At 42.6% G+C, this 22,628-nt stretch overlaps 1 protein-coding gene across 1 annotated transcript; it reads right to left on the reverse strand.

Annotated features, from left to right (window-relative positions):
- Positions 1-4,215: 4,215 nt before the first annotated feature.
- Positions 4,216-21,882, reverse strand: LOC118689961 (sentrin-specific protease 5-like). Its single transcript, XM_036388490.2, is given in 10 exon segments — positions 4,216-8,057; positions 8,149-8,199; positions 9,584-9,667; positions 11,286-11,423; positions 14,721-14,798; positions 16,697-16,744; positions 17,359-17,506; positions 17,656-17,761; positions 20,828-21,577; positions 21,580-21,882. Coding segments are annotated over 10 exon segments (1,713 nt in total). The 5' UTR covers positions 21,779-21,882; the 3' UTR covers positions 4,216-7,946.
- Between the last annotated feature and the right edge of the window lie 746 nt (positions 21,883-22,628).

Consider the following 22,628-nt stretch of genomic DNA (forward strand, 5'->3'; position numbering starts at 1 on the left):
AGGACCTGACACCTAAGAGGTGAGAGCTGCACCTCACAGAGACCTTGCCACCTTCCTGATGTGTCCCACGGACAAACCAAGTACTCTTGCTACTAAAACGAGCCTGTAAAAGCAAAATTCATCTCACTTTAAAGCCTACAAAAGGCTGCAATTAATTCCCATTGGCAACAGACAGGATTCTTAAATCTACTGTGTTCCAGCCCTTAATTAAGACTTTGTGTAAGGAAAGGAGGAAGACAAGGAAGGGCATAAGAATGTAAAATAAAATAACAGGGCTACATGGAAAAGAGATGAACAAATCTCCCTCAAAACACCCAAGTGATGAGTAGCAGCTCATTATCCTCCAGAGCACCTTGCTCTCCTGCTGCCCCCATGGTTGGTCTGATGTCAGAAAGGATTCTCACATCAGCACTTTACTCCCACTCTAGGACAGCCAAGGCTTCAGCACCCCTGCTCCAGCAAGTACATTGACAATTTTTATTAAAGATAATAATCCAGGTCAGTAACTTGAGGAGAATGATGACTTTGGTGCACTTGGCACACAGAGCTGGCTACCAACAGCCAGGGCAGCACCTTCAGAGTGTTCCCAACAGGCTCGCTCACGTTTGCCAAGCCAAAGCCTTCCCTGGACCCAGAACTTCACCAACTGGGATGAGGATGCTGCAGGTCACTCAACCCAAGAAATCCATCAGCAAGATAGAATAAAAAGGACACGAGGGTGAAGACATGGCAGTGCAGTTCACTTTCCGTCCACCACGGGGATTAGCATAATTAATGAAGTATTTAGAAGCTTTTAGAATGGGAAGCAATGCCACCTAGTGAACAGGATGGCGTGTGACAGACGGGGACACCTCTGAAGGTTGGTCCCTCGGTGAGGTGTTGATGCAGCAAGTCCCACTGCTGCCATGAGGTGAGCAGTGCTCTGGATAGGGGGCATCTGAGCAAGGACCATCCAGGAATCCCAGCATCTGCCCCCGACTCACCAGCTACACAAACACAAGTTCAAAGACATTTTACCAATGAATAATTTAAAGAAAAATACATTTTCAGTAGACCATGAATTTAAATTTTCCTTCAACAAGACCTTTTAAAGCTGGAAAATACACAGCTCAAAAATGACAGATGGCTTTAAAATTAGAGATCAGATTATATGGGAATTTATAAAGGTATTGCAGAGAAAAGTGAGCACTGAATGTTACTAAATTTAGGATAAAGCCTGAGCAGACACCAGCAATTAAATAAAAATTCAAGAAAATGCATGGCCCAGAGGCTGTCACAGTGTTTGGCAGTGGTTGACAGCCACAGCACAGTCCCAGCTCACTAACAGAGGGCAACCAGTTCCCATTCCTGCACTGAACCATTTTCCATTAAAAGATGCAAATTGTGAGCAATTCAGACTCCACACAAGATATTTGATGCAGCCGTTTTTTTGAGTTTTGGGTAGGTTTTTTTTTCCTCCCCCTAAAAGAATTCCTGGTTTTGTTTAGTTATTTGCAAGACCATGTCAAGTTATAAGCATATGACCACAAATCAGACAGAGGTTGCTACTGATGTGGTTTCCCCCCCCCCCCAGCATTTGCCATGGTAATACAGAGTTATAAAAATAACAGTCATGATCTATGGTAGGGCAGCAGTTTGATCAGACTAAAGACCTCTGGTATGCAAGGCTTCTCTACCAAAAAATGTTTCGACCAATTTGTAAAATTGATGGGACTCTGGAGTAATCGCACTGGAGCCAAACACTTACATGTTTGATACAGAGGGATTTTCAGTGGATTTGATGGTGGGTGGAAGGTGGTGGTGGGGGGGTTGGTTTAACACACACATTCTTTCTGCAACTGCAGTGCAGACGTTGCTGAGGAACGTGTGAGAAGACAACCACCGACGTGGCAGCGACACGCAACAGGAGACACCATGGCTTGGTCAACCATGAGCTGGGAGCTGGAGCTCAGCAGCACATGCTGTTCTGGTGGTCCTTGCGTGACATCTGGTGGCCAAAGAGTACCCTGGGAAGATCCATCTGACTCAGGCTGCACCCAGGGAACCCCACAGCCCCAGGAAAGGCCATGAGCTACAGCCCTTCTAAGAACTGCACCAGAACTTAAATGCTCTGTTTCTGATGTTCGTTCAGGTAAAATGATCAGAGAGTGAATTTGGGAGCTGGACCTTTATGCTCTCTGTTTTCTAAAGAGCACTGATCCCCTCAAAATACTTCCCAGTCCCTTCTAAAGACTAGGACATCCCATCTGGGGACAACCAATTGCTTACAAGAATCTTAAGTGGTCATTAATTCAAGGCATTACATTTCATGACTTGAGAATATTTTAGCTATATTCATGTTCTAAAGGGAAAAAACATTGACCTGAAGATCCATTCACCAGAGAACAAAACCCAAAACTCTGCCAAAAATTGGGCCCTGAAGACTTTTTTCTGCCCATTAATAGTGAAACAGAAGCATTTCAGTATGCAAAACTGAGAGCAGATCTGAGCCAAGTTTCCTGAATGAAAAGGGAACATACTAATTGAAAAATTACCCTAAAACCCTCTGTACTTCAGACTTCTTTAAAAACAAAACAAAAACCAGCAACCCCCCAAACCTGAAATTCTGAAGAAGCCTGACCTGAAAGGTGAGCTGGAATTGATTGGATTTGTGAGCATCCTCCCTTGGAGCAGCCCTGGATTTGCCTGGAGCAGCAATGCCTGCCAGCTCTTCAATGGGCTGGAGCTGCCAAGAGATGCTGAGGAGGAGCTGTCAAGCCCCAACTGCCCTAAAGAAACGTGATGTTCAGCTGAACACTGCAGAGGGAATTTCTTCCTTTGCTGCAGTTGCTGCCTGCATTAAGTTGATGGAAAATGCACAGGCTTGAAGCAAGACAGAGTAGAGAGTCCATTTGTGCAGAGCAATGATCCCTGCAGAAGGCATCTCTTCCCTGCATTTCTCCCCCACTCATCTCCAAAGGTTTCCATAAACAAGATGGCTCCTTGTCTGCATCAAGCTCTATACATACCATAAACATGACCTGACCCACATTATCCAGTAAAATACATCTTTCTTAAAGCTTAGTTTCTCCCCTGCCCTTCCTCCCACAAAACATTTATCACAAGGTGGTGCAACCAGATTCCCCAATGGATTTTTGATCCCTCCTCCTCTCAGCCACTTCCAAAGTTGCCTGTAAAAAGCCCCAGGTAACCTTAGTGCTCAGGTAAGCTCTGGAACTCTAAAGTGCCAGGTTAGGGGAGATGAGTTACCAGCAATGCTGAAATTAAACCCAAGAATGAAGAATCATCAGAATTTCAGGCAGGAGCTGGAGCTGCTTCGCACATGTTCTGCTTCCTTGTATTGAGAGAAAACAAACCAGTTGATTTCTCAAGATATTTCACTCCGTTTACAACAGTTTTTAGCTCTGTAGTTTGTAATATTACATACTCTGAAATGAAATTCAATCCCCAAATCCTTCTAGCTGGTTACTCATAAAAACCATTAAGTTCAGGCATAAGCAAACCAGACTCATCTTTTTCCCTCCCAGTGCCTATTACATATAAATAGTAATTATTGTTCCTGGCAAGGCTCTAGTGTCTCTTATGATTCTGTACTTTAATGATCTGATTTCTTAGTACTTTCCACTGAAGAATATATTTAACAAGCATCCATGTTTCCTCCTCCAAGATAGGATTTTTAAATTATGAATGTAATAAAGACAATGATGTTGCCAGTCTCATGATTAATAGCTTAAAGAGACATTTGCTAAGCCTTCATTCTCACCATTATCACAAATTCACAAGCTGTATAGCTTTGTAACATGCAGCAAAGACAAGATTTAACTCTATAGTTACACAGCTAAATCCACAAGCAATACAAGAAGGGCGTTAGTGTAGTTTGATCTAGAAAAGCAATTTAAGTCCTACGTGCTCTGTTGACAGATTTGTGTTTTTTAAATGCCACCTTAGAAGAAAGTGTCTAACGCAAGATTCCCACCCTTATTTATGCAATGGGTGACATCTCCAATCTTGTATGTTGTCAGAACTTAAACCACAGTAAGTTACATCACTGTGAGACAGAGAGCATCATTAGTGTTCAGCTCAGAGTTACTGAACTAATCAACTGGAGAGGCTTCTCCTAATAACACATCCCCAAACAAGCTGCTACAAACATTCCCTCAAACATCACATCGGTTGCTTTTAAAATTAAAATGAAACCAAACCACTGAAAGAAAATAGGGTTTATGGTAAAACTCAATTTTATTACTGCACAGGAACATGGGCTTCGTTCAATGCAAGAGCACACCCACAGTGCACAGTCGTGGAGTTAACTCTGCAGCACTTTGCAAGGTTTAAATTTTCCCGTTGAATTGAGTAAATGCTACAGTAGATAACGCCAATCAAAAGTCTGAGAAAGTAAAGGCAGGTTAAGCATTACGCTGGAGATGCAACACAAGCCAGCAGCTCTGTGCAAGCCTGTCTGGCTCGGTGATCAGTGCATGTGAAACATCCAAAATATCACCTTCACACTCAAGAGAGACAGGTAAGAACAGAACAACTGCATATTAGACAGCACAAAGGTCCAGCCTGCATTCTGCAAGTGCCAGCAGCTCAGCAATAGGCATCTCTCTACTCACCTTGCAGAATCAAGGCCACTCTGCATTTATTGATTTGCATCAGGGGCACAGTCATTTAAAACTATAGATTAAAGCAAACAAAATGGAAACTGATAATTCATTTTCAATTCTGTTTAAGGTTTATTACAACTCAGGTAGCTGAAATTTGTCACGCACGAGGCAGAGGCTTCACCAGTTCTGGGACTATTTGTATAAATCAGCACAGCGAGACAATCTCTTTGGAACAAGTCGTGAAATTTAAGCATCTGCCAAACCAGTTCAGAGTGATTTATGAAAATCTGAAGATCACATTAATGGAATTGTTAACAGCCATAACTACATCCACATAAATGTGCCTCTCAAAATAAAAACACTCTACATAGTTCTGAATGTTTTAAGAACTAGTAAAATGACTACAGATTATGAAGTCCATCTCCTTTAAGGCATCAAAGACATTCTCAAGGAGGAGTTAATTAGTCCAGTTTCACAGGATACACCATTACAGAGCCTGAGATTCCGACTGCCTGTGATTAATTTCAACACTGCACCAACATACTTTGCTTACATTAGATCTGTTTTCAATTTCCCCTCCTTTTTTTTTTTTCAGAGGCCCCTCACTGGTGTGTTCACAGCTGGAGACTCAAGTGCAACTCCTCTGTGCTGCCCCATAACCAACTGGAACACTTGTCAGGAAACCTCTAGATGACAAGAAAGCACATAAGAAGTACTTTCCAACATGCATGTTTCCCCACCCTGTTCCCCAGTTCACAAGGCAGCAAATTCAAATGCAAGCCCCCTCCCCTCCAATGATCTGGGACACACATGCACTTGCTTCAAAGCACCCACGTTCAACACACAGCTCACAGAAATCCTGGGCTTTGGCTGATGGTGCTGATAAGGGATCGTGATTAAAGGCTCCTCACCATCTCTCATACAGAGCAAGATGGATGCCTACCAACCAGTAGTAGGCACCAAGCCTTAGGAAACAACTGTCTGTAGTGCAACGTTCCAGCACATTCCCATGCAATGAAATAAATCCATCAACAAGGCAACTTGCACAAAAAAAGAAGGGTCTTTTTTTGAGGCATTGAGCCTCCCGGGCTGATAGTCTCACAGGACACCTTTCAAGCTTCCTTACCAAATTGCTCAAGTTCTGAAAATAAAAGCAATTTGCTCATGCAGTTCTTTTTGTTCTGCTCCCTTTCTGCCAGGAGTCTTCAAAATAAAGCCTCACTTTCATGTACCCAGAGTGGCACTACCTCCACACCTCTTCCTGGCCACCCAATTCCGTGTATTCCTTCATACTGGGATGCACAATTAGTAGCAGGTTTTACTGAGGTAAGAACTGTCCTCAGGGTTAGCTGTGGCCTGGATCAGCTGTCCCACCACACAAGCATTGGAACCATTCTTGTGACAGCAGTGCACAGAGATGAGAATGGCAGCACTGGCTTGTATGTGCTACCCCACAGGAGGAACTACATCCCAAGTTCCAGTTTTCATGGAAGTCACCCTCCACTGCTCACAAGCACTCACCTAAAGAAGGTGCTGCTGTCCTTCCAGTTACACCTCAGGGAAACACAAACCATGTGCTGTGGGGTGCTTTGCACTATACAGTGGGCAGATATATCTTGCCTGTCTGGGTTTTAGGTTCTTTCTGATTCATTAAGTTCCTCATTTAAATTATCTAACCAAGTACTTAAGGCTTTCCTTATCTTGCTAAATTAAGCCAGTCCTTGCCAGCTGCCAACAAGGGGAAGTGGGAACACGCAAGAACACTGCAGGAACTCCTTCTCCAGCACAGCAGTGTGCACGTGCTTCCACTTCCTGGCCTGACTGTGCTTGGCACCCCCTCCCTTCTCCCTCCCGTCATCTAGGAGGGATTTGCACCTGGCTTAGCTCAAGTCTGAATTAATTTGCAAGACAGGGAAGTCAAAGTGGTTTTCCTCCATCAGAAGCCAGGGCTATGGATGGACACAAAGTGAAGCTGTGCAGCAGATGATGCTTAGCAATGAAAATACTTTTCCTCTGGGCTCATTCCTGTATCTGGCAGAAAAACACAGCAAAGACATTTGCTGGTGTAGCAGTGCCAGACAACAATCTCTTCAAGCAGAAGTAGCTCTCTTCAGCAAGGAGCACATCACAGTTTACAGCCCAAGGTGAAAGCCCAGCAGACCCACTGCTCTCACCCACCCTCTGCCCAGCACAGCAACCCTGCAAAGTTCAGGGCTGGGCTCGTGGGCTCCCACCCCTCTGGAGCAGGGTGACACTGCTGTGTTTGCACTGCACCCACCACAAGTGCTGCAACTCCCAGCCAGACCCATCGGTGCTACTGGACACAGACAAAACCAGGGATGTTCGAGACAATCAAACAGCAGATGCAGCAGAAATGAATTAATTTACATTTGAACAAAAGCAAAAGCCAACGGGAGGTTAAAGACAACAAGCTTTGAAGACAGAGCTGAAGGGAGAAATGGTACATTTTCACTGCATATCGTGGATCTGAGAAATGACTCAAAGCCATCTGAGATGTAAACAGTTACTGTCAAGGAGTTTATCTTACTATCTAGGCTGTGACTCTTCAAGGCTAGCTTTATAGTTCTCTTTAATACACACATCATGGAGACTTCTGCAGCATCTTGGAACTTACCACCTATCTGACTGACTGAACACTGCTGTACTTTCTCTTACACAGACAAGTGCTGAAGCTTTATTTGTGCAAAGACTGCTTTTTGTCTATAGGGACAGGCTGATAATGACAGCCAGAGAAATGCTAACAGAACAAACTTTATTAGCAACTTGGACTATTTGAAAAAGGGGTCTTCACAAATTAAAGCTGTAGATGAGTTTAGCCACCCTAAAATGTGGTATCCAGTATTACACAGCCACAACAGGGACAATGGAACTATCAAATACATTCTAGCTGTTCTTTTTATGGCATTGATTTTTTTTTTGATACATTCAAAGCATTATTGCATCAGAAAACATATCATGCATCTTTATTTTTCCAGACAAATTCACCTGTATTTGTCATTTCTAGCTACACCTCAAAGGTGCCCCAAATCTACCGTTTCATGGGTTTAGTTGCATGCTTTGCCTATATGCATGCTGAAATAATAAATATTAAATACAGGAAAGAACATAAGAGAACCAAACTGACATTAGGAATCTTCTATGGCAGCTCTGTTATGTTCTGCCAGTTAAAGAACTTTGCAAAAGATTGAGGTAACAACAGTGGCCACACCACTCAGCTGAGAATCGCTCAAATGCATGGAAATTTTCAGAAATTCAAGTACACAAACACCAGCTGCAACTTGTCAGAAATGCCAGAGAAATTAGGTTGGCTGCATTTTATTAGTCTATTAGCTGGCGTTCACACAGCTCCTTGTAAATCCTTTTTCTCACTCGGGGCATATCTTCCTGGGAGAACTGAAAAGGCTGGTCTAAGGCGAGGCACTTGCAGTACTGGGGAAAAGGAAAAGGCTTGGTTGAAAAAAAAGGACATTTACTAGATGAACAACATAGGCCACTGATTTTTACATAGGAATACTCTTACCTGGAGCACAAAAACCCCACAGTCACTGTCATTTTTCTGTTGTGGAATGCACTGAAAGGAAAAGAAACAACCAGAGACATGTCAGATCCTTATCCTTTTACTTAGTTAGATCCTTTCATTCTCTAACTCCTGCTTAATATCCAAAAGCAGATTCAGCATAAGGATCAGCTGTCTCATGCTCAGAGATAGCTGTTTTGCAGCACCAGAAACTGGAGTTGTAATTACTTGTTCTCATCCCAAACTTTGCAAGGTGACACTCAACACCTTGTTAGAATAACACCTAATAGTTAGAAAAATATATAGTATAGGACAGAAAATAAATTACAGTCTTTCTTTCAAGTTTATTTTCTTTTAGTGACCTACACAGAACAGCTTCTCAATTAGTTTAAATAAATGTTTGTACAGCATTATCTACTTTACACAGGACAAAACTATATCAGCAAAGTCACACAGGCCTAGAGGAAGCTTACTCTCAGCATCCATGCTACCAGCAGTGACTTTCCTCCCCCAGCCACACCAAAGGGTTTCAGAGAGCATGACAAATGGTTCATCACTAGGCAACAGGACTGAGCAAGGCAGTCTCAAATGATAACTTTCAACCTTCATTATTTCCTCAAACACGCTCAATTTTGATATGCAGAGCTAAAAAGTCCCAATCACTAGTGCTATTATGTCTCTGGCACTTGAAAAGGCAAAGTAATTGTTTTTTCTCAGCTCCCAGATCTTCTGCCTCACAGAACGCAGGAGGATGAACTGACTGCACAGGTTGTGCATGAGTGCAGAGAAGAATCATTTTATCATTGTATCAGCATCTAAAAATAAATCTGTGCAAGGAGGGAGCTGTTGGAAATATGTCTAGTGTGCAATGACCTGTTTTATATCTTTGGAGCCATTATGGGATGGCTACGCAAATTACATATTCCCTCATTTACACTACACACAAGTTATTCCCTTTTATTGTTGCCAGACTTTGTTTACTTGTGTTCAAACGCAATGTGCCACAAACAGCCCTGGAGACCAAAGCCCTCTATCCATAGCAAACATAAAATATCAGCAGTAGCAACATCAGCCTGTTCCCTCCCTCACCAAAGCCCATCCATTCAGAACAGCCCTTTCAGGAGAAGGGAGGCAGCTGAGTGTCCAGCTCAGTCAGTCCTTGACCTTGTGTCAATATGGACACCAGGTGCAGGTTTGCTGTGCACACATTTAATTGTTCAGATCACCAACCCACTTGCAGAAAGTGCTAAAGCCCTGGTGGGAGTTGAATGACCAACAGAGCTGGAATTCCAATGTGTAACTACCTGCATCTCTCCCAGTACCCTCCCTGTGGGCAGCATAAACCCATTTAGTACTTGTACAAATATATGAATTTAGAAGCAGCTCCATGAAATCTCCCACAAAGTCAGACCCCAGGGCTCAAAGTGCTGTCATTTACCTTTGTCACAGCAGTCTGCCAACCCTGAAGGAACTCGGGGCGATTCTTCTCTTTTGCTTCAGTCAGCAAATACTTTCGAATGTTCTTTAAAGAAGGAAAAAAAAGCAACATTATTCACCCACTAAAGAACAGGAGAGAAACACTGACTGCTTGGTTGGCATCCTTTTGACAGTAGGACAATTTTCAGGTGAGCATTAGGAGATGAGCTAAAATCTAGAGGTAAAGAAATGAACTCTGGTGGGTACTGTGCCTTCTACCATCAAGACTCATTTTAGTCTATCAAGGGGAGCTCTAACACCCCTCAGCCACACTGTACACTGCTCTACTTCATTCCAGACTAGCTGTGGCACCCAGGCACAAGGTCAGAGTGCTCCCAGACATGCAGAGAAAAACAGAGCAGCCTGGCATGTGTTCTCTCCTGGCTGACACCAAGGCCCTTACGTTCAATACGGCCGCATGTTCCTGCTGGAATCGCAATACAAAATGCTCCAGTTCTGCAGCTAATCAACAAAGCTCCAGGGAGAGTTTTAGTGACATACAGGGGAAAAAAAATAGGCTGACACAAGCAAAGAGAAGGAAGCAAGATAAATGAGACTATGGTCTTGGGTTAAACAAATCCTACTTCTCTGTAAACAGGCTGGGAATTTACAGCATAATTTAAACACTGCAGCACACAAATATTCGCCTTAGTGTGTGGATCACAGTGAATTTTGGGGTATTGCTGCCCTCCTACCCCTAGAAAAGGCAGAAATAAAATTTCCTCATGTCTGTGAGACATTCAGGTGCAAATGCCTTGCCTGGAATGGGATGGGAGAGAACAGGTTGCAAGGCTGCAGGAGAGGCCGTAGGGCTGATGGCTGGTTCCTGCTGCACGTTCACAAGCTAGAGAGCATAAGATCTCTTGCTCCCAGGACAAACATTAGCTTCATCCTCAGCAAATGCCAGCAGGCATACTATCTTCATTCAGAAGTCCTGGCTGGGAACTCTCCTGGGTACAATAATTACTACTCTTCAGTAAGCCAACAACTACACACAGTTAAAAGTAGAGGGCTGCTGCATCAAGCAAGCAATTAAGTTGACAAAATTAGCTTTTGTAAGAGGGTCATTACAATTTGCTAAGCCCAGCAAAAATTTCCTGGCTGTTCTTTATCAGGAAGACGGATAATTTAACTCGTGTTCAGGTTGCAGCCCTGAAAGGTTGCTGGGTTCTAACCAGAGGCAAACACTCTGTTTCAATGCAGGACAAGGAAAAAGGCAACACAACAGCATCTTCAGTCCTGTGCTCTCACCCAGGCAACCTATCCCCTAAAGGAGCACAATTTATCATTTATCCTAAACACAAGCCCCTTAACAGATGAAAGAAGTGCCCTCACTCTCCTTGGGGTTTTTCTGCTTCCCCTTGGCACTGGGCTTTGAGCTCCTGCTTTTTGTGGGAGTGCCAAGTCAGAGTCACCAAAGCTGTGCTGATTACACGGTCAGGCTAATTGGGCAATAGGCAGTCTGACCTCAGCTCCCAGCTCTGGTGTGACCCTCGAGCTCTGTGCTTCAGACTCCTCAGCAGGACAGGCTGATTCTCATTTCATACACAGCAAGACAATGACAGATATACCACATTTAAAGTTTATGGCTGAACAGAAACAAAGGGGGAGTGTTCCCTTTAAGAAAATAGTTCAGACTTTGCAGACACAGCTGTCACTCTTACCTCTACACAAAACTTAAAATGAATGCCTTGGGAATCGTAAAATGAAATAATTCGACTGGGGATGTTCACAGTAATGAGGGACCAGTGGACTTCCAGGTGAATAGGAATTAACAAGAGAGTCTTCTTAAACAAGTCCACCTGGCAAAAAGAACAACCTATATTACAGAGAGTTCCACAGGCAGAATACAGCATAGCCAGAGATTAATTGTATCCAAGTTTCCTTTCTGACACTCCATAACTGAAATCTTCTTTTGCCCCCTCCACCCTTTCACCACATTCTTCATGTTTACCTAATACACAACTTATTAGCAGGCACAAAAATACAGTTGCAGTCCAGAAAGTGGCTGAGGAACCTTGTACAGTATCAGAATTAATCACTACTGTATTTGTGACAAAATCCTGCTCATGCTGCACTGCAACATCTGTGTTGAAGTGGGATTTCTTAGGTAATGATGGCAATACAACTGAGCCTCAGTTTAGGTTAGCTCTTCATCTCTTCAGTAATGACACTTGTCCAGCGTGAGCACCACTCATTTCTATCAGAGCTGCTGATAGAAATGAGTAAGTGACAGACTTTGGAGCTGTTGATGAGAAGCTCAACACAAGGTAGCAATGAGCATTCACAGCCCATTCACAGCCCAGAAAGCCAACTGCACGCTGGGCTGCATCACAAGCAGTGGGGCCAGCAGGTCAGGGAGGAGATTGCGCCCTTCTACTGCTCTCACAGGAGACCACACCTGAAGTGCTGTGTCCAGCTCTCAGGCCCCATACGTAAGAAGGAGGTGGACCTGTACCTGTTGGATAAGGTCCAGATGAAGCCAAAAAGATGTTCAGAAGCCTGGAGTACCTTTGCTATGAAGACAGACTGAGGGAGTTCGGGCTGTCCAGTCTGGAGAAGAGAAGGCTGCGTAGAGACTTTATAGCACCTTCTAGTACATAAAGGACTACAACAAAGCTGAAGATGGACTTTGGACAAGGGCATGGAGTGACAGGACAAGAAGGAATGGCTTTAAACTGACAGAGGACATGTTTAGATTAGGTGAAAGAAAGAAATTCCTCCCTGTGAGGGTGGTGAGACATGGGCACAGGTTGCTCAGAGAAGCTATGGCTGCCCTACCCCTGGAAGTGGCCTAGGGGCTGAATGGGGCTTGGAGCAACCTGGGATAGTGGAAGGTGTCCCTGCCCATGGCAGAGGGGCAGAACTGGATGATCTGCAAGGTCTCTTCCAACCCAAACCATTCCATGATTCTATTAAGAGACTGTAATTACAAACACCCCACAAAACCAACAAGTTTGTAGTCTGACCCCTTCTGCTCTAACACAGGCTCTGGGACTTGCCAGAGGAAAGCAGAGGAGTGCAGGATGCTTTGGTGAACAGAGGAAAGGAGGGCAAGAAGGTAGAGCAGATTCATCCTTTCTCAAAGCTAGCTTTGTAGCAGATGTACTGTGGTCACAGGCAAGCAAACAAGGGAAAAGGTCTTGAAGTACAGAACAAGTAGATCAGATGCAACACCCCCCATGTCTGTATGGCAGATGAGCCCTTATGCTTTTGGAAGCCAGCCAAGCCAGGGCCTTTCATGGTCTTCCTTCTCCTAGCTCCTCTTGAAAGAAGTGTCTAATTACTGGGGTTTTGGTGGCACAGTCCAGAAAATAAGCAAAAATAGAATCCTGAACTAAATGAACTCATCCTGTGGGAAGATTTCTAAGCTTTTTTCCTGTTTTTTTAAGCACTGTGCAATTTGAACAGTACATAATTGCAACACTACTGGCAAGGGCAGGTCTTTTGTAGGAAAGAAAAGTCTATTTCTTGAGTAACAATGGGAAGTCGAAGAGACAAAAAGGTGTGGGCATTCACAGCAGTTATCAGCTGAGCCTGGCTCACAACAGCCCTTTGATTGTGACAAGCATCGACCCTGCTCCCACCTGCAGAAACTGCTTCCTGACTGGATTACAGCACATTCACTACACACCAATCCATCACTCCTGGAGAGAAGCACAGGGATGTCAGCCAGCAGCAAGCTGAGACCACAAAGGAAAACTGGAGTAAAAGAAATGAACTCCATCTTCTGTGATATCCAGCAACAGCAGAGCCACACAAAACTCAAGGGACCTCATGTGGCCCTAGTTGTGGGATTACTGCAGGTGTGCAATCCTGCAGCAGAAGAGCAGAAACAGGCAGCCAAAAGTTTGTCTTTAGTTACAAACTGATGTACAGCAAGAGTGGTGGCAACCCAGATTGACTTCACCATGAGAGCAGAGTCAGCTCTGTGTCATGGCAGTGAATCAGGAGTGCCAGTGTGATGGGTGATCAGAAGGGACAGACACTAATAGGAGCTCTGAAACCACTGCAGCCAGAGCCAGCACAGGAGATCCTGCATCCCAGGAGAGAACATTTACAAAACATGGTGCTATACTCTGGTGTGTTTCAAGAGCAGAAACAAATTCCCCTTAATTGCACATTGCATGATGAAGGAGTCTGCAAATCCTTCCCATAGAAACTGCTTAGTTCTCATTCTTGCTTGAGAGATTCTTTAGGAATTTAGGTGTAAATATCTAAAAATTGTCCTGTCTCATCAGGTACCTCTCAGCAGCAACAATACAGATCCTGCTTCCAGAATCTCTCTTAATTTTGGGAGTTTTTACAAAACTTGGGTTGTTGGAGAAAAGGAACGTTTAAAAAATAATATGTGGGAATATTAAGCACCGATATTCCATCTCTCTTTAAAGAGATTTTTAATAAATTATATGAATAGATTTTATATTTGGATAATGAGTTCATCTCTAGCATTTCACAGATGTGTGCTATTTAAGTACTTCTGCAGAAAGATCATACATTCAAACATGGCCTTTGATTAGTCTTGCCTCATCTCCCATATTAGAAAGGACAAATGTTCCTAGAAAAAAAGAGAGTATTTCTTTTTGCATTAGCTATCCCTGAAAATATCACACCCATGATCTGGTGTGGGTTCTGGAAAGCAAGGTGAATTCTGTTCTTGTCAAGAGAACAACAGTCTGGCTTATTAACCATGGGTCTCTTTTTTGCTTTCTAGTACCTGGTATGTGTTACTTGGAGTAACAATTTGATTTTGTCAAAGAATACCAGGCTGAGATAAAAGGAAGAAGCAGAATTAAGTCTGCTCTCCTGTAGATTAGTGTACCTGGCACTGTCAGGAGCAGTAAGAGACATTTCTTGCAGTTAAATTAACAACTTGCATGAACATACACAAAGAGATAACCTCCCATTGAAGATTTAGCCATTCCAAGTACAACATACCCGTACTAACTTGAATAGTGCCACACTACTATTTTCATCAAGCCCTTCCCACTTTCTACAGCTCCTTTGCTAACCCATCCTTTGCAAATAACACACTGTAACCCAGCTTCAAGTTAATGGCTGAGCCCAGCCCAGCACTGATGACACCATGTTAAAGGTACCTTTTTAGTCCATCGTTTTACCCCATTATATCCTTTGGTTACGAGCTGTCTATGAAAAAAGCTGTTAAAGAAATGAACCTAAAAAGAGAGAGAGAGAGGAGCAATGAGCACAGAAATTTTAATGCACAGTCATTCCCCTTCCCCCAGGATAATTTCTACAAAACAACTTGTAATGAGGCAATATTTAATGTAGGTTTAGAAGCAGAACCCCAGTAGGGACAAACAGAGGTTTTGCCAAGCCTCAACTCTTACTGTTCTTCAGAAAGCTAATAAAATAAGCCTCATTTCCCTATAATATATCATGTGAGCCACTGCAGCATTTATATTTACATTTTTGTATCTCCAGGCATATCGTATTTAATTTTTTTGTTGGGGACAGACTTGGGAGAAAAACACCAGGACAAGGAGTTAGTTTTTGTTGCTCTTTACAGGGATCAAGGAAGAGAACACTGGGCTGGAAAAGCAGGGGTGGTGGAGAAGGGAGCAACTTCTGGCTTTAGTTGCTGGAAGCTGAGACTCAGAAAAAGAAAATTGATCAAAACAGTTATGAGGTTTAGTCCAACAACATTGTCTTTGGCATTCAACTCTTATGACATGAACAATATTCTGCTATTGAGAAGTATTTTTAAGGTATGACTGATCCATTTGGAAAGTGAAAATCAACATTTATGACAAAAAAATGTAGTCATGCAAAAAAAAAATTAGCTCCAAGTTCACACTATTATTCCCTCTGCTTCACTTCTTGCAATTATACTAACATATTAATACAAATAGAAATCTGTAACATCTGTTTTTAATAATTCTGCTGTGTAGAGGTGGTAGGAGGCTTGAGCTGTTACTTGAAAAAAAAAGTTAGAAAATTCAGCATCTGAGAACACAGTCTAATAGCCATTAGCTATGCCAACAGACTTCAAAACCACATTCTGAGGTACCAGCACAAAATCTCCCATGAGGATTTCAATTATGCACTAGGAAGAAAAAGCAGACACAAGCAAACAGATACAATCTCCAATACCCCTAGCCTAGCACACTCAGGAAATATGGAGAATACTAATGAAGAATCACCATCACCTCCAATCAAAGCAACAACGCTTTCTTCAGAGCTTGAAGATTTTAAGAGTTACATTGTGCAGAGCTCATCTAAAAATTGCTTTGTTTGGTTCTTCCTTTGTGGTCTCACCTGAAAACTGTTCTGTCCCTAAACAGATGGGTTTTTATAATTGTCACTGCTGCAAATTTAGTCACAAAATGGGGGGGGTTGTTATCTTGATTACTTTTTTCACTTTCTTTCTCTCAATTGCCACCAACAGCCAGGCACTGCAGTTGCAAAGCTGTAAGCATTCTGAGGAGGATGCACAAAACAGAGTCCTGCAGAGTCAATACTGCCAAGGAACCAAGCAGCTCCACAGAAATTCACATTCACCAGGCAGGCAGCTGACACAGCTTGAGCTGTTACAGCCCCCACAGCTACGAGGTGGGCGGGAGGGTGAGTGCAAGCAGCACATGTGCATGGTTCAGATGCTAACACTCATGGTTTGTCATCTCAGCAGAAATCCATCTTCATCAGAAATTTCAGCTGAAACACCAGGCTGCTGAGCAAAGGCATGAATACAGGACTTTAGAAGCTGATAAGCTGGAAACAGAAACCTCCAGGGAAGTTAGGAGAGTGGGATGGGCCAAAATAGGGCACATGTCTTCCACAGGTACACCACTGACATCAGGCTACCACAAAGAGCACCTGCAGGGCTATTACAGTCAGTTCCTGAAACAGGAGCAACAGCACTGAAAAGGGAAAAGGAAAGGTAGAAAATCTGAGCAGCACATAGCAAAAAATTATAATGGAACCACTCGTTCCACTATAATTTGTTGGCCATGGTTGAGTTGAATCCTGATTCTATACCTGAAGTGTGCAAAGTTTCACCCTCCCCTCTCCATCTGTCATTAGGTACATTTGTGTAATAACAAAACCCCCTCACCTTTTCAGGGACCGCATCCATTACGAGTTCACCATACATGTTAATTATCTGGAAGAGTTAGTAAATAGTTAAATACATACATCACAATTTTTTAAGACCCAAATTCACAAATGCCCATAAAACATAGGCCCCTACCCACTTAAATCAGCAATATGGAGAGGAGACTTAAGAGCCACATTGTCTGAAGGACAAGCACTCTGCAACTAATAGTGGTCATCCTGGAGAGAGACTGTAACTTGCTGCTTGAAGTCTGCCTCAATCTTAAATGAAGTTTAATTCAATTTAAATCTACTGGTGCATCCCTGGGCTCTGCAACCTTCCTGTTTTTTTGGCTGTGGGCCACAGCTTGCTGTTTCACTTTGTCATTCTTGCAATCTGCTCAAACATAGGATGGGGAAAGTTACTAAAACCTATATGAGTAGCCACTATTTTATGAAAATAGTCCAACATCATTTGTTCAAAAGGAAACAGTCTAATTGTGACACCTCCCAGCTTCCAGACTTACTGCACCTGTCACTGTAAAAGCTGCCCACCACTCCTTTTACTTGTGAAGTGTAAAGTAAGGGTAGCCCACCTGTAATGTCAGCAGGCGTACAACTGGTATTCTAATATAATGGGCTAAAAGGGGTTAGGGAAACACATGAACACCAAGCATCTCTGACCTGGTCATTCAGCCAGTTCTGGCCTTCCAGTGTAGCCAAATCATCCATATCTAGCATGTGCTTATTATAGAAGACCCGGAAATTGCAAGTGGAGGTTTTTGGATGTTTTTCCCGATACTTCATGATTTCCCTGGTGATAAAAGGTTTTCTAAAATAGGATCGAAAAGGTAGAGAAAAATCAAGTCAAGGTCATGTCAAATGGATTCTGTTCTCCTAGTTGTTAGATGAAGATCATGCAGTAGCAATGCAAGTGATTTTTGTTCTTTATCAGGTGTACAATGTGATAGTGCTACACACCTATGGGAGAAATCTTCATTAAAGACTTCTTTTAATCTTCCCATGACATCTTTTTCACAGAGTGGTACTAAACTGCCATATTTCTTCATAACTTCATCTAGGAATCCTTTAAATATACCAGAAAAATTAAAGTGCAAACATATAAAAAGCTTCTGAGTTCACCAATGCAATAAAGCTTTCAGTTCTTATAGGTACAAGCAGCAGTCATTCTGCACCCAACCAACATGCAGCACCACACATGTCAAGTACCTATTTAAGAAAACTAAGCTCAAATTGGCAACATAAAATAAAAGCGGGGGTAGGGGAAGAAGGACAAAAATAAAAATGCATGAATCTGATCACTCAGCTTCACAGGAAAAGATCACCCCCTCTTCTTGCCATACACATATATATCTACAGCAAACTAATTATACCAGTGCTAGAGAAGAATCCATCCCCTTCCCTGCTTCAATTAGCACTTTAAATCATTTTACTGCAACGTGAAAAGCCATCAGTTCCTGCAACAGGTTTCACTGAGAAGCCAGTATCCTGTCCTTATGGCAGGCAGAATGACTCTCCTCAAATGCAGGCAGCTGGAGCTGGCAGTGTTTGCAGCCTGCTCAGTTCCGCTGCCGCACCACAGCGAACGGAAAAGACGCCACACAGACTCCCAGCAAGTTTAACTCCTTTACCCTTGTATCCTAGGGATGGCATTTAAGGTGACACAGCCAGCCATGTCAGCCTGTCATTGCCCAGGAAAACACTGAGCAACCACACCAGAAAAACATATTAACTTGGAGATAATGAAGAGATGAATGCTGGAAGAATTGAAAAACCTAAGAAATAGATGTTTTTCTTTCTCAAACACAAGACTGGAACACTGGAGATAAAAATTCCATAAGAGCATCCAAAACCACTCCGAGAATGAAAGAGAATGGGAACAGGATTTCAACACTTGCTAGTAAACAAGAGAAAAAAGACCAAGTTGTCCAGCTCTCTGGAAAGGAATTTTCAGATGCAGCAGAAAACGTTTGTTCTGTGTACAGAAAGCTGGATCTGAGATCAGAGTCCAGGAAAATTGCATTAATCCAAAGTCCAGGACTCTTCTGAGGCTGGGGTGTGATGGCAGAGCATCACTGGATAGGGCATTGTGTGCTTACTGAGACTTTAAGAACATTTCCTGGAAACTTTCAAGATCAGGATAGGAAAAAGCAAGGTGAAACACTGGACAGAAAAAGTGCCAGAAAAACAGCAGTAAGAATAAAAACCAAAGGAGAGAGACCAAGAAAAAACCCAAAACAAAATGAGCTGAGAATAGCAGGGAAGATATAACAAGACGTGCGAGAGAAGGAAGGGAGGAAGGATTGAAGAACAAGATCAAATCACAATGAAGCATTCTTCATGGAAAAGAACCTTCTTGCAACTCTGCCACACTTCTGCCCAACAACTTTTATCCCTTACATCTCAGTACACTGTGATAGGGAAGATGTTCCTCACTCTGGCTAGAAGTCTAGCTACACAATGCACGGGTCTTATGAGTGTACCTTATTCTGTTTTAATATGTAAAATTTTTAAAGGCTTTTTATTAATGCACAGAAGGACTGTTCTTGTCATTACAACTAAGAGCTACAGAGCTCCAGACCTCCAGCTACTACTGACCTCACTTGGGCTGGTGTAACTCAAGGAAGAGAATACAAAGTTCAGCCCCGGGGCAAAATCAGATACCCATCATGAACAGGATTTACCATGGGGCTGTTTGATACCTAATAGCACTTCTGAATGCACTAAGCATTGCAGCCCATTAACGTCTGAGTTCAGCTGCTGCAGAGAAATTCAAAACCCAAGAGCAGCCCTAACACTTGCACCTCCTTCATGTTTCTACCCCAGGAACTCCTGCCAGGTCAGCGCTATCTTTTAGGGTGCAGTTAATTATTAACAACACTCCTCAACACACAAGAACTCCTACAACTACAATTCTTTACAGCTTTTCAGCTGAGAAAACTCAGAAGTACTATACTATCAAACCACAAAACGTTGACCTTTGCCACCCTGATACAACCTCGGCTCTTGCCTGTTATAGAAGGACTACATCTCTTTTTCTGATGGACAAACTTTGTAACTCCATTGCAGAAGTGATCTCTTCACTGGGTTACCAGAGTTTCTCTCCATTTCTCACACAGCATATGGTCCTTGCTGGATCACATAAAGCCAGTCACAGAGGTACACATCCCACACTAACTTACAGATATGGATGTGGAGAGCTAACTCCTCTCTTGAGGTTCACTGCGTCCTTCTTCACATTTTGCTTTAGAGAAATCAATTGCAAAATTGAAGGACAAACAGGTAGGCAGAAAAATCAGAGCACATCAAACTTCACACAATTCCTTTAACACTCATTGACACCAGCTTACAGTATATGGGACTCTAAAAAGCCAATTTCTCCAAAGGAAGATATCAGAATATCTCTGAAGTTACACTGAGGATAAAGATGGCACAACGTGTTAGCTTACTGCTCCTTACTCTGTGTGTAAAAAGCTGCTACACATAAATAAGACACCAATTACTATTTTTATCATGCTTGTCTTTAGAGTGACTATTGAATACTGCATGCTCAGCATAGAACAAAAAACCCCAAAGACTTTTTGCTGAACCTTTGCTAAGACCAATCTTTTAAAAAAAATATTGTCTCATAGGATTTATTAAGCTTACTCTATGAACAATTGGAGAGAAAACTAAGGGACAATGAACAGTATTTGGCTATTAAAACCTAAGTTTAAGTGATTTAGTGAGCAAGAGAAGAGAGTATAAGGGCAGAAGCATTAGAATACCTAGGATTTTCAAAAAACGAATTAAGAATAACAATTGTCAACCAGTTAAAAACCTGAACCTTTTGATTCCACATGATAAGACATTTAAAATTTCTATCAACAATTTCCTGCAGATTCCAATTACACTATATTGTATTCTCTAAAACAAAATAATCTTAAAATAGCTTGACAGATAAACATTCATTTGTCCCTCCTTCATGCAGCTCTCCTCTTTGCAGCCTCATTTAATCAAATGTTATGCTAAGTGACCTTTACAATTCAGAGTAAGAAACCATTTTATAAAGGAATTAACACAATATGTAAACTCCACGACACGCAGCAGTTTTCAGGAACTCCTGGATGCCCTAAGATATTTAAAGGTATACCACAAAGCCATGTTGCCAGCTGCTCATCAGCCACCCGGGAAGTTTTCTGACTGTTCCTTTTGCCTCCCTTCCGAGTTCCTGATTTCACTCCTGTGCTTTCTGGTGAAGGCTCCTCCAGAGGACTTTTACAGTAAGGGTGATCTAGTAATTTTGAACTAAAAATGTCCAAGTTTAAGGAGCCTTCTACTTCCATCTGGCTAGAGCTGTCCTCATTCTGTGTCAGCTCCATGGATAAAGGTCCATTTGCAAAATTATCACTGACATCAGAATCCTGCAAGGAGGATTGCAACAGTGTCAATCCATCAACACACACAACCTCCTTGGATTCTGACCCATCTTGATCTGAAACAGCGATTTCTTTTCCTGTCACAGAGACGACAATGTCAGAGCAATGATCCTCTGCAAGAGCCCCATTGGTCTCCACCTGGTGCAAGGTTTCTGCCTCTGGAGAAGCTCTAGCATGCAGTTCTGGTGGGACAGCATCCACACTGCCACCATGCCCTCTGGATTCGGGATCCTCGGAACACGGCTCAGTGGACACATCCTGCGTGTGGCAGATCTCAGGCGCACAGATCTCATTCTCCGCTCCTAAAGATTTGGTTCTATTATTGTTCATATCTGACAAGCTGTACCGCTTCCAAAGACGCTTACTTTTAGATTTCCAGGAGGAAAACAAATTACACAATCCACCTTCAAAATCCCGCTGAAGCGTTTCCTGATGGTCCCTTGTAACTTTCTGCACCCACCTCGCTTGATTTTTCTTAATTTGCAAGTCTTGCCTCTTGCTCGAAGTTTTGGGAATTTTATGATTCTATACCGAAACCTAACCATAGAAAGTTTCTTATGCATCATAAATAAAAATCTCTTTTTTACAGTATGATGGTTAAATTTGGACCTCTTTAGAGCTGTCAAGGGGCCACAAGTTCCATTCCACTCCCTTTGCAACAGCATTTCCTTTTATAGTTGTTTAAAACTACCAGGACTGCGTTGCCCTCATCATTATTGCTCTCCTCCACGCTATATACAAAACCACCTTTCTTTACAGGCAGGGCAGCACCTTCCAGCGAGCCACATGAGACATAATGGATATGGCCAGAGATGCTATTGAGAACAGCAACAGTTTCAAATTCTTCATTCAAGGGATCTTCACTCTGAAAGGATTCATTGTTGAGTTTCCTTACTGCTTCTACAGACGAGCTTTCAGCTTCGTGATAGGGACAGAATCTTTTTGCTCTCAGTAGTTTTGTAAGGAAAGTTGTATAATTCAACAGTAAATTTTGGACAGGTTTCTGCATTTAGAAGCACATCAGGAGCCCACCTGCTTTGGAGCTCAAGTGTCTTCCTTCTGCACTGCAGTATTCTGTACAGTTTGTTGTGATTTAAACTCACAAATAGCTCGGCACTCTGTCTTTTCTTCTAAGTTAGGAAAACTTGCTTTTTGAAGCAGTATTTCCCACGCTTCCCAAAAACAGTGGTCCATTTTCCAGACTGGGCCAACAGCGGACTTCTTTGCCAAAGCCAAGGTCTTCTATGGCTTTTCATTTTTCTGCTGCATTATTATCTTCAAAAATAACTGAAAGAATAAGGGAAATTAATTCAGAGTTATCTGGACTGCAACATGATAGCAAAACACTAAGGCACATCCCTCAGGCCACATGCCTATCTAAAATTCCACTCCTCCTCCATTCACAGCCCCACATTCCCGAAGACATTTTCACTTCCACCAAAAGGAAAAACAAGTAATAGTTACAATGGTCGGTGTGTAAACAGACTTTGTTCATTTACCTTCCCTAGAGGTAGA

The sequence above is a fragment of the Molothrus ater genome, chromosome 10 (assembly GCF_012460135.2).
Source record: "Molothrus ater isolate BHLD 08-10-18 breed brown headed cowbird chromosome 10, BPBGC_Mater_1.1, whole genome shotgun sequence".
NCBI classification, from domain to species: Eukaryota; Metazoa; Chordata; class Aves; order Passeriformes; family Icteridae; genus Molothrus; species Molothrus ater.